The 12,930-nt window shown below is 42.6% G+C and overlaps 1 protein-coding gene across 15 annotated transcripts in view; it reads left to right on the top strand.

The window, feature by feature from the left end:
• NEDD4L (NEDD4 like E3 ubiquitin protein ligase) overlaps positions 1-12,930 on the top strand; it is a 344,838-nt gene that overhangs the window by 289,782 nt on the left and 42,126 nt on the right. For all 15 annotated transcript variants that reach the window (XM_033424917.2, XM_033424919.2, XM_033424926.2 and 12 more), the window contains 3 exons: positions 2,358-2,435; positions 3,859-3,913; positions 9,566-9,624. In XM_033424917.2, coding sequence (XP_033280808.1) covers positions 2,358-2,435; positions 3,859-3,913; positions 9,566-9,624 — 192 coding nt within the window. The remainder of the gene's footprint in view (positions 1-2,357; positions 2,436-3,858; positions 3,914-9,565; positions 9,625-12,930) is intronic.

Here is a 12,930-nt window from a genome sequence, read left to right as displayed (position 1 = left end):
TGCCATTATTGTGATTTTTGTTGGTATAATAAAATCACGTGACCCCCAGGGGCCTCCAGCCCTCACATTCTGTGAATTCCGGGTTTCCGTGCAAGGCCACGTTAGCAGGCCTGTGAAACTGAATTTACTTTATGCCTCATGCTCCTTCTCCTACGCCCCTGTCACTTTTCTTTAATTTCAGCTTTTTTTTTTTTTCTTTCAATCACCAGCTCTTTACCAAAAGGGCCGATTGTCTTTCACAGTAGCCTGTGTGTGTGATTCCAAGGCATGGCGGGCCTCGCACGCAGCATGCAGAAGCCCCTGTCCTTACCCGTTGGAATAGCAGCCTCAGCCTTTCTCTAATCCCAGCGTGAGCAGTGGCTGTGGTCTGCCCAAGCTTCCCCTGCAGTGGCCGCATTACCTGGGCCAACCCAGAGATGGCCTTAGGTAGCTTTAGTGGGGTTCGGGGCTCTAAGGTTTTCCTTGGTCCATGGCCAAGCGGTCACAGATGTTTACCAGGTTATCAGCTTTTTAGACCTTCTAAATCCTAAATCTACCTAGCATATCTGTTTACACTGTAGGTGTTCCAGTATACTACAGAATACTAGACTATTTTATTCCTCTAATGAGCAAAGGTTGATCTGTATGCGTATGATTCTTGTCGTTCTTGCCAGCTCCAGAAATCTATCACTTTGTTACTACCCCTTGATACTAATGGTTTAGACTGTAAACTTGGGGGAAATAATTTTAAAGCTTTATCGAGGTATACTGCACATACCATACAGTTCGCCCATTTAAAATAATACAACTGAATGATTTTTAGACCATCACACATGTGTGCAGCCATCACCATAATCAGTTCCAGGCTGTTTGCATCACCCCCAAAGAAAACCCCACAGCCATTAGCTGTCACTGTCTGTAATCTAGGAGATGTTTAATACAGTCTTGGTATATAATCATACGTAATTTCATATCCAAACAAAAGTGAGTTTTTTTATTTTCCCAGTTTTATACCAACTATTTCATTTTCTTGCTGACTTGGGAAAATGCTGAGACAGAAAACCTTTTAGTAGTTTGACAGCAACAAAGGTTTTAACATTAATGAAATAAAGGGTTTTTTTTTTAAGGTTTTAGGGAGTTTTTTGTTTTGTTTTTTATTACCTTAGGCTTCTTTGGTTAATAATGTGTTATTCTGAGTTTTATCATTTTGTTTTCTAATCTTTTGAGTTTCAAATAGGGATTCTCTGAGTTACACTGCATTTTAATTGGGTCTGTGTAAGTGAAAGACAGCTGCCAGACTGTAAACCAGAACCTCTGGGCAAGTTCTCGTTCTCTGTGAGACTCCGTTTCCTCATCTAAAGGAGCAGAGATTACGTATCCAAGCCCCATAACAGGGTGGTTGCAAGATCACACACCTGACTGTTATTTGTAAGTTATAAAGCATGACCCAAGATGTCAGAGTATGTATTTTTCTGTCATTGGTTCTGTGTGGTATCTTATGAAGCATATCCCTTAAGAAAAATATTTTGTAAACTTTTTGTTTTGTTTGCGGTACGCGGGCCTCTCCCTGTTGCGGCCTCTCCCGTTGCGGAGCACAGGCTCCGGACGCGCAGGCTTAGCGGCCATGGCTCACGGGCCCAGCCTCTTCGCGGCATGTGGGATCTTCCCGGACTGGGCACGAACCCGCGTCCCCTGCATCGGCAGGCGGACTCTCAACCACTGTGCCACCAGGGAAGCCCTAAACTTTTAAGATCTAATTTGTGGAACTTGATCAAGAATCTCAGTAAAGTTCTCTCATCGGGATGCCACTCTGTGATGTTGCCGACTAACTCTGGGGCAGGACGTGCCTGGACAGTCAAACCAGATTCAGATTTTCGGCTTCGGCTCAAGAGAGGGTGGAAGGGAGCAACAGCAGATGCAAGTGCTGATGGAATGGGTGTTTCTAACAGGCTAGCTGCCCTCAGCCCGAGCTCAGGGTCCACAGGGAGCTGTCCGACCGTGTCCTCACTCCCTCTCTGTGGAGTACATCCTCCTTATCTTCACTGGCATCCTCTACTCTGGTCTCCATGGTAACATCACTGCTGGAACGTTCTTCCTCTTCACCTGCTCAGGGTCTTGGGGAAATGGTTAACCTTTTACTTAAACATTCTTACTCTCCTCCTTTCATCAAGTTCAAGGAGGAAGAGTAGAATCTTTTTGGAGAGATGGTCAGCCAGGCCTCCTGTACGGAGGTGGGGTCCTCCACTCCCCACTGCAGCAGCCCCCCCCCAAACACACAGGCAACCTGCTTGCTGTGGAACACACACCTCCAGAGGGGGAGGACCAGTACCGCTCACAGAGATCACTCCTAACATCTGCCTCTTACATTTTTCTTGCAGGAAGACCCACGCCTGAAATTTCCAGTGCATATGCGGTCAAAGGCATCTTTAAACCCCAATGACCTTGGCCCTCTTCCTGTGAGTACACTGGAGACACACGGACCAGTCTGAAAATGTTTACTCATTCATGGGCCCAGTGTTGATAGGGAAGCCCTGTGACCTTCTCTTTCTCCAGGCGTTTTGAGTCCCCTTGGTCTGTCATTTCTTAATAGAATCGGGTGTATGGCTGAACTGATAGCTACAGTTCACACCACACCTAGCTCTTCTGAAAGAGGTTTCTGAATGGCTGACTGCTAGTGAAAGGTAGACCTTGCAACTAGGATGATGGACGAGGCATTCTCTACAGGTGACAGTTTAAGCAGCACACACTTATTTTGTAACTTAGCAACCAGCTAATTTCCATCCATATTGCTTGCTGATTTAGTCATAGGAACAAAAATTTTTTAAAAAGTGGAAGAAAAGGGCGTACGTAATCACAGAAGGTTTCTATAAGTCATTTATCCAGCAGATGTTTTAAATTTTTCTCCCTTGTCAGCGACTGTTTAACAATCTAATTTTTTATTAGTTTGTTCTCTTTTGGGGCCTGAGTGAGAGTCAAGCTATTTACTCCAAGTTAGATTTTGAATGGAACCTTCACACACGCTTTCGTGTTGACCCACCCCCAGTTTTTTAAAAACCCTGACAGGCTAGAAAGGTGGGATGGAAATGGAAGGGTGCTGGGAATTTTTGGGGTGTTTGTTTTCCAAGAACCTTTCTGTTGCCTGGTGTATGGTATATTACAGCAAAATTTGAAGCTAGAAAGATTAGGGTGCAGTCTTTATTCATCAGGTTATACAAATACCCCACACCCTCCAAATACTTGGTTCCGGGGTTTAGATGGAAGGAGCCTGGGGAGAGACTGGGGAGAGAGTTTAGTAAGTGGAAGACTGCAGGTTGTCTAGATCTGTTGGATTCTTGACTTTCAGGTAGCAAGTAGGCACAGTTCAGATCATGAAAGCATACCAGCCTGATCTTGGAAAAATTATCCAAGTCTGGTTCCTGAGTAGTGAGAGTTCACAGCAGAGGATTTCCGTATTCGATTGTTCAGCCACCTGATGACATGAGTAAAGCGTCAGTCTCTCACATTTTATATCACCCTTCATCCTCCCTTTAGTACTCAATAAAGACTCATTTAATTCAATGAGCTATTCAGCCCCAGGCTCAACTGTTTCACAGTGTGCTGGGGTTTCCCTTTGAAGCTTTTGAAATAATAACCCCTGTTTTTCTTGTTCATCATACAGTGAGTGCATCTGAGACTGTAGAACATGTGCTAAAGTGTGTTGCTGGGTGTTGTCATTTGAGTGAGTTCATTTGAAATGTTTCTATTTAGTTTATTCTTTATGTAAAAATGTACCCCAGGGGAGAAGAGTAAGAAGGTGTCCTAGAGTCTTTACCTTTTGCCTTTGATTTTGGAACTGCTGGCTAATGTTTGTCTTCTCTTCCTCTCTTCCCCTGATACCAGCCTGGTTGGGAAGAAAGAATTCACTTGGATGGCCGAACGTTTTACATTGATCATAGTAAGTAGGTGCTGTCATGGACGCATAGGTGTCGCAGGTGAAGGGAGGATGAGGGTAATTCAGATATGACAGTGAAAGCTGTGTCATTTTACTGTTTGTCTAGGCAGCCAGGTGTTATGTGGCGAGGAGGATACCAGAGACTCAGTGCCCTCGTACGGTACTGTGCATTCACCCCAGTTTGCTTTAAAGTAGCCCATTCCAGTTTGACCTTGTGACCTATTAACTGTTTTTTTTAATTAAAAAAATTTTTTTTGATTGATGACCCGTTGACTTTTGCGCTTTTAATAAATACACTCTGGTAATAGAAAATAAGATTAGAAGTGACGATTATGTCAGAAATCTGTGTATGAGCAGTGCTTGAAGCAGCCGCTACGTTTTTTAAAAGCTGCCTCCAGAGGTCTCAGGGCAAGATGCCCATTCTGACTTATTTTCTATTCACAGCATGTTTCCCTGCACCCAACACACTAATACATGTGCAGTTCTTTTCTTGAAACTACATTTGCTGCGGGCATCTGCTCCAGCTCCTATGAATAAATGTGTGGTTTCTCATGCCAACTAAAAGTTAAACTAATAAAGGTTTGCTTTTAGCCAGTGTTGTTGTTTTTTTTTTTCCCCCTTGTTGAATTGACATTTTCTCCATGGGATCATATTAGTGTATCCCTTAAAACTTCTGAAAATGTATATTGAAAAGAAGTCTGCAAGTAGATTTAAAGTTCACATACGCGTGTGATCTGGTGGAATATATTTATCTTTGTTTTCATTTGGTTCATAAACATGAGCATTAAGTCTACACCGGATTTCCCAGCCTCACGTTTTCTTAACTGATTGCATTGGTTAGTTAAGCATGTTGCTGAGCTGACCGGGAAGCGTGGCCTCGAGGGGTCCTCATGTGGGTGGGGCCTGTCACTGTCTCTCATTTCAGGGCCTCTTCCTGGGTTCCTAAGCGACCAGTGCATGGTAGAGACACCTTCGCTTTCAGGCACGGGAGATTGAGGGGTTTTTAGAAATCGAAGTAAGCAAGAAGCCCAACAATTCAGAATTAAACCAAAAGTAGAAGTCCTGGGTGTATTTAGGGGTGTGGGTTACCCTTGCTTAAAATTAGATAGTTCAAAGTACATAGGCCTAGTTTTTGTCTTCGACCAGTGAAAATGCTGATTCTTGCCTACGTTCCAGAATTTTACAGTGAGCATAGAACTGCTGCCATAAATGCTTTACCATATGCGGGTACCCCCACTTCCTTCCTTCCTGTGCTAGTTATAATTCTCTTTCTCAGCAGAATTTGCCGAAATAGAAGAGGAGTCACACTGCCTTTTTCCCACTAAAAACAAAAGTTTCCTTTTCAGTTTTTTCATGCATTACAATTTCAGTTTTCAAAGAGAGGTACGAGTAATCATGAGCATTTTATTAAAGGAAGGTCTTAACTGGTAACACAGCCTTGGTCCGCCACACGGAGAGTACTTCACACAACATTGTGGCCATGTTCCGGCTGGTGGTCTGATGTCAGGTCAACCTGAAAAAGAACTTTATGAAATGTTCTTGATGTACTGTAAGGACCCAGAAACAAGAAAAACACGATTGCAAAGGGCCATCCTAGTATACATTAGAAATTAGAAAAATCAGGGACTGTTCTTCTGTAGGCGTGCATAGACCTAGTGTAATATGCGGTAAACGCTTGTTAAATGGTGACTCGGAGTCCATTCACGGAGGGCCAGTGGTGCCGGTGTTGTGTTAGGAAGTTGATGCCCTTGGTTGGAAAGTGGAGAGAACCTGCCTTGAGAGGCAACAGCAGCCGTGCCTCCAGCCTCAGGCCTGCCCAGCTCCTGTTTTCCAGGCGATGGGAAAGGGTGGTTCCTTGCTAAATGCCTGGGTGTTTCCCTTATTCTTAATCAGTCCCTCCAAGCTCCTCTCAGACATCCCCCATTCCTCTTTTCCAGACCACACAGCACTTGGGAGGCTCCCCCTCTTCACTCCTGGGAATCAAACGATAGGATATAGACCACGTACAGAGCCTTGTTGATCTGAGCTGTGCCAGTGTGAGATCTGTGATCCTTTACGTGGAGATTAAAATTTGCCTTTGCTCAACTCTACTGAAAAGTTCTCTTAACCAAATACAGTGTAAATTAAATGACCAAAGACTGTGTAAGAAAAAGGTCTGTTTCGGAGAGCCTCATTAGCTGACAATGTAACATTTCTGCCAGGTCTCCCTAATTCATCAAGGTTTATTCAGTGGAAAGCAATAGAGCAGTGTACATATCAATGAAACAGTTCAATTCATATGCCTTTTTTAAAAAAACAAATTCCAGTCTGTGAAAAATGAAGCATATCTATCTTTTTTAAGACGCTGTATCAGGTACTCAAACCCACTCCAAAATGGGTTTCATTACCTGGAATTTCCTTACCTTCCGAACGAGTCTCTGCTTCTAAACATTTTTCCCAAATCTTATTTCTAGCAAAATTCAGCATCTCATTTTGCTCTCCTGCTGCCTGCAGGACAGAAGCCAGGCCATCCCTACTACACCATTTGACCGTGAAAGCAGCCATCTTGTAAGGTGCTCAGTCATCCGTCTTCCACTTCGCTGGGGCATGTGACTGCACACTGAATATAAAAGGCAGCAGTGCGCTTGTCTCCTAATTCATTAGGTTTTTTTAATTTTCTGCTTCATAAATTCTTGAGAAGTGAGACATTTTCAAGGTTAAAAATGTTAAAGATTTAATTTCAGAAGAGCATGAATGCTCAATACTAATCTGCCCTTTAGACTTCTAGATTCATTTGATTGACATTTATCAAAAAGCTCCTATGTCTCAAGCCTGGTGTCAAAGGGTATGGGAAGGTCTTGAACTGAATCCCTACCTCCCTTAGGAATAGCGTAGCTCTTCTTAAAGACCCGATATGCCCAGCCACTGAGTACTTGGCCACAGGCAGTTTATATACAAAGCTAGAAAATAAAATTCCAGGGATGCTGTAAGATCCTGTTTTAATCTTTCCTGCCAGCAGTCTTACCAAACCTGTTAATAGTAGCTAAATGGACTGAGTTTTTTATTCTTCTACTTCATTCTCGCCCCTTTATTTCAAATATTACGTCTCAAAGACAAAAAGCAAGTTTAGATTCAAAAGTTTAAGGACAAAATGGGTAACTGGCCACCAACAGTCATATGTCGATAATTCTTAAGTGCAAAATTGATCATTATTGTAATCATGTGCTTCTGAAAGCCTAGACTGTTTTAAAAAGAATCTGTTTTCGCCATCAGCTTCATTTGGTCATTTAAAAAGTCAGGCTCCTGCTACATGCTGGGAAATGTGTTAAGTGGTGGAGAGGGGGCTGTGGAGATGAACAGCACACAGTTCTGGTCCTCAAGGGGCTTAGGTTCTAGTAGGGAGTGCCAGGAGGTATTTAAGTGTTGTCTCAGGGGAGTGAACCAATTGTTACGTAGAAATACTTGCTGAGTGTCTGGGCTCCAGCAGTGGAAGAAGACTGCAAAAGAGCCTTGTAGAACTTTTCAGGTGGATCCCAAATAATGAGTGAGGTTTAGCCAGGCACGCCCAGCAAAGAGCAATTCTAGGAGGGAGAGAGCGTGCGCAGGTGTGTGAAGCCGTGCAGGTGACACCGTGTTCAGAGGAGCACAGTGGGATTGCAGACGGCCGGTGTGCAGATGAGGCTGGCGTGGCACCGCGTTAAGTCAAAGGGAGTCTGCTGGTACGGGGACTCGGGTCCCTTCCGCAGCCAGGCGGGAGCGCCTAAGGGATGGTGCAGAAGGGAGTCTGACGCGGTCAGGTTTGTGCTCTAGAGCAGCCGTCCCCAGCCTTTTTGGCACCAGGGTCCTGCCTTGTGGAAGACAGTTTTCCCGCGGATGGGGGTGGGGGAGGAGGCGGGGTTCGGGGGTGCTGCGAGCGCTGGGGAGCCGCAGGTGAGGCTTCGCTCGCGGGCCCTCGGCCTGGGGGTGAGATCCCCTGGGCAGAGCTTTAAAGGAAGTTTTGAACGGGGGTGAGTGAGACGAGGCCAGGGAGACCTAGAGAGTAGTCGGGGGAGAAGATGAGCGCTCCGGAAAGAAGCCTTTTCAGAGAGGTGGGGACAGGTGGTGACCACCGGAGTGAAAGGTAAGCGAGGATGGAGGGTATGGCAGGTGCCGGACCTGAACAGTGGACGGACGGACTGTGGTGTTGTTAATAAGGAATCCAGGGCTGTATGAGCCATTCTGGTAGTGGAAGATTATGGGTCAACTTCTGGCAGAGGAGGGTTTGAGGTGTTTCCCAGGGGAAATCCAGGTGCAGGTGTCAAGGATGGAGCTTGAGGTTCTGGTTTGGACAGATGTGGGGGTCATCATATGGAGGTAGCAGGTAATTTATTTTCTGGTTTGATGATGGTACCCAGTCTATATATAGTCTAAGGCAGTTTTTACTCAGCTATATTCTTTTTCTTTTATTTCCTTTTCTCCTGTTTTGCATCACAGGAACAGCTCTTAATTTCCAAAAACTTCTGTCTTCAAAGTAAGGGACCCAAAAATACCTTTTGCTTCGTCCTTCAGCGTTCTCTGAAACAGTCGAAACAGTTCTTGTAACTTTTCTACCAGCGTGAATCTAGAATCGTCATGTGCTTTGGTAGCTTAATTTTAAAACTTTACCACTGCTTTTGTTAAAATAATTATCATACCAGACTTCGAAAAATTCCTGGGATAGTCATTAAAACCAAATTTATTAGTTATTCTTATCAGTCCACTTACGAAGTAGACCAGAAAAAAACAGACTGTTCTTCTCAAACAGATCATTTCCTTTTTTACAAACCAACTTAGATTTCCTAACACTCCAGAGAGAAACCTATTCTTCCCCGTCTACCCTCCCCATATCTTTCGTGTGAGTTCATTCCTGCGCCCCCCCCATATATACACACAGTAGCATAAAGTCTTTTTAAGTAAGGCACAGTCACAAATCCCAAGTGATCCAGGTAGCTAATGTGTGTTTCCACCTACACCATTGAAGCAGTGGTATAGGTGACATTTACTAATCTTATTGACGTTGACTCATTTGGAAGAAAGAACCACCTCTCACCAGCTTGACCAAAAGGGAACCTTTTCTCTGGAATCCTCCTCTGCTGTATCTAATTCTCATTTTTTGGACTGCCTTAGCTGTTTTGATTTTTGTGTGCCTATGAGTGACACATGTCATGGATTATTCATTTGTTCAACTTAAGCTTTTTAATTGAAAGCCGTTTGCAACACCATAAGCAAAGGAAGGAGTATTTGAAATGAGAAAAAAAATCGTGTGTGTGTTAACTTTTGGGGAACTAAAATCTTTTATGCTTTTCTTTAATTAAACGAAAATCAACCTCAAGTTATAAATCCTTGAAGGTACGGGGGTTTATAATTGAAATTTCAGCAGATTGCTTGCCCAGAACAGTGTGAATAGATGGTTTTACTTTAGTTGTGCATTTTTGATTGTTTTTAACTAAACAGTATGGGGGGCTGCGGTGCAGATTGCCTTACAGAGTATAGTTCTCTTCTAACCCTGAAATACTAAGTTATTTATCCTTGGGAGTCAGGATGGGGAACTGGGGGAACTTTTGGAAAATCCAGAAATAATTCTTTCTAAAACATTTTGGACATGAAATAGATTGAACTAATAAGCCGGCTTTTGTGTTTGTTTTTAAATATTTCCAGATAGCAAAATTACTCAGTGGGAAGACCCAAGACTGCAGAATCCAGCTATTACTGGTCCGGTTAGTATTCTCAAGTTCTGACTCTTCAGTATAATATTTTGGTTTCATCTAAACACACATTTCTTGTATATTCCTGCTTACCTTGATGCCAAGGGCCTGACTGGTGTCCTTGAGAAATTTAGCATTACTCCCGTCTCCTCCTTCCCAGAATTTCTGGGTGAGGTACAGATACATTTGCCTTTTCACAGGGCTTTCAATATAAAGGAAAAGAAAATGGTTTGCTAGTGGTAACAAAACTAAACATTCTCTTTTGTCTTTTATAAAAGGGTAGATTAAAAGTATAACAAACAAAATGTCCTCTCTTCCTTTTTTTTTTTTTTTTTTTTTTTTTTTGCGGTACGCGGGCCTCTCACTGTTGTGTCCTCTCCCGCTGCGGAGCACAGGCTCCGGACACGCAGGCTCAGCGGCCATGGCTCACGGGCCCAGCCGCTCTGCGGCATCTGGGATCCTCCCGGACCGGGGCACGAACCCGCGTCCCCTGCATCGGCAGGCGGACTCCCAACCACTGCGCCAGCAGGGAAGCCCCCCTCTCTTCCTTTTTATATGAAGCAAAACTTTGTCCTGTATTTGTAGAGTTTTAACGTCTCTTGAGGCCAAGGGTAGTATATGTATGCTAACAAATTTAAATTGGATCCGGAATCTCTTCCGGCTCTAAAACTCTGCAAAGGTTTGGGTGAGGGGGTAGCTGCACTCCAGAACTGGCAGTTAAGAATCTTATCTCTGCTGACCCACTAACTTTCTCATAGTCCTCTTATGTGTGTTCATAAGGAAGAGTGACACCCTGGCACTGGTCAGCAGGCACCTGGTATCAAACACCTGAAAGGAGTCTGTGGAATACTCCAGGGTCTTTTGTCAGTGGTTACATGAGTTCAAGGAGAGACTCTGGAATTGCAGGAACTGTACTGGGATGAGCAGAAGATTGCAAATTGGGGAATCTTTTAATAACTGGAGGAGCTAAAGGAAGGGAAGTTTGTTATATCAAGTGCTGAGCTAAGACAGCAATAGGTATATTTAAAATACTAATTTTGTGGCTTTAATCTGATTTGGTTCAAATTACATTTTGAATTATAGGTCCATTTGAAAACTTGAAAGATAATACAGTGCAAACACACCTTGATACCTGACATCCCTTTAGTTACTTGTTGGATTTGGATTTGTCCAGCTGCTTTGCTTAGCGGTTGATGCAAAGTGCCCAATGCCACGTGGGTCAAAACAGGCGTCAGCTCCTCTGCATGTAGTTAACAAACACCTGCTTCACTACCACAGCTCCTTTTGTTACAGTCACAGTCACAATAAGTTAGAGTAGTATTTTCTCTTCTCCATCATGAGAAACAAGGTAAATTAAAGAAACGATGCTGTTTTCAAGCAACAGAAGACTTTTGACAATGATGAAGCCTTTTCAAATATTTCTGTTGCTTATTGATCATGTCTTCATGCAACACTGTTAGTTTTTATAATTACTGTTGAAAATTATTTAGCATCATAAATCTAGGTAGATTTGCCCTGAAGAAAGCTCTTTCTTTGTTTTCTACTAACAAAAGAGCCTTGTTTACTCTTTTTTTTTTACTATTGGTAGTATTTCTTTCAATAAGAGCATGTGTATTTAGGTAATTATTACCTTAGTGTAGATACTTGGTCTTCGTTTTAATTCAGTTCTAAATTTTTGGTAATTTCCATAATGATTTCTTTCTGTCCTTAACTTACAAATTATTTAGAATATGCTTTTTAGTTTCTGAGAGTATGAGAGGGTTTTTACCTGTTTCTTACTGATTTCTGATTTTATTGCATTGTGGCCATATAACATTGTCTATGGAATATTATCAGACATTTGAAACGTCTTTGGAGGCTTGGCCATTTTTTGTTAATGTTCTTTTTGTGTTTGAAAAGAATGTGTATTCTGTCTTTGCTGGGTGCAGAGTTCTTTATATATGTCTGTACATCAGGCCTATGGTGTTCAAATTTTCCATTTCCATGACAACATTTTTCCTGGCTTTTCTTTATCTAACCAAGTCAGCTGGGTCAGCATCTCACGTGGTGACTGTGGCTTTGTCAGTCATTATGTTCACTTTCTCTTCACTAGTACTTGCCTAGTATATCTTTTCTGTCCTTTAACTATCTCTGTTTTATCTTTTTTCTTGCTTTCTGTTGGACTGATAGAGTACTCTTTATTTTCTTTCATTTGCTATACTTGCTTGGACGTTGTATTTTCTATTTCTGTTCTTTTGGTGCTCACATTAAAATTTTTAACCAATATACTTGACCTTTGTCAAAATTAATCACTCTCTTTTCCTGGATAATATACGACTTTGGGGAACTTCAGTGCTGTTCTTCCCACTCCTACTTTCCATTGTTCAGTGGAATTTTAAAACTACCTTGTCTTTAAACTTGCCAAATAATCATTAATATTTTCTCTTTTTTTCAACAGTCAACACTTGTTTAATTTACTTACATGTAAACGAATTCCTTTGCCCACCATTGTTCTTTTTTTTCTAACATCTTTATTGGAGTATAATTGCTTTGCAATGGTGTGTTAGTTTCTGCTGTATAACAGAGTGAATCAGCTGTACATATACATATATCCCCATATCTCCTCCCTCTTCTGTCTCCCTCCCACCCTCCCTATCCCACCCCTCTAGGTGGTCACAAAGCACTGAGCTGATCTCCCTGTGCTATGTGGCTGCTTCCCACTAGCTATCTGTTTTACATTTGGTAGTGTATATATGTCCATGCCACTCTCTCACTTCGTCCCAGCTTACCTTTCCCCCTCCCCGTGTCCTCAAGTGCATTCTCTACGTCTGCGTCTTTATTCCTGTCCTGCCCCTAGGTTCTTCATGACATTTTTTTCCTTAAATTCCATATATATGTGTTAGCATACGGTATTTGTTTTTCTCTTTCTGACTTACTTCACTCCATATGACAGTCTCTAGGTCTATCACCTCACCACAAATAACGCAATTTCGTTTCTTTTCATGGCTGAGTAATATTCCGTTATATATATGTGCCACATCTTCTTTATCCATTCATCTGTCGATGGACACTTCGGTTGCTTCCACGTCCCCACCATTGGTTCTTGCATCTGCTTTTCTCCAGGTTAAGTTTTCTCCTTAATAAAGTTTACTCTCTAGTTCATGGTTCTCAAAGTGTGGCCTATAGATCAATAGCATCATTCAGAAACTTACTAGAAATGTAAATTTGGGGCTCCCAACCCGGACCTACTGAAAATCAGCAACTTTGGTTGTGGGCCCTGCAGTCTGTGTTTTAACATACGCTCCCAGGGATTCTGACGCTGACTCAAGTTTGAGAACC

This window comes from Orcinus orca, chromosome 15 (genome assembly GCF_937001465.1).
Source record: "Orcinus orca chromosome 15, mOrcOrc1.1, whole genome shotgun sequence".
NCBI classification, from domain to species: domain Eukaryota; kingdom Metazoa; phylum Chordata; class Mammalia; order Artiodactyla; family Delphinidae; genus Orcinus; species Orcinus orca.
Note: the sequence above shows the minus strand (reverse complement) of the source record. Positions and strands in the feature narration are given on the sequence as shown.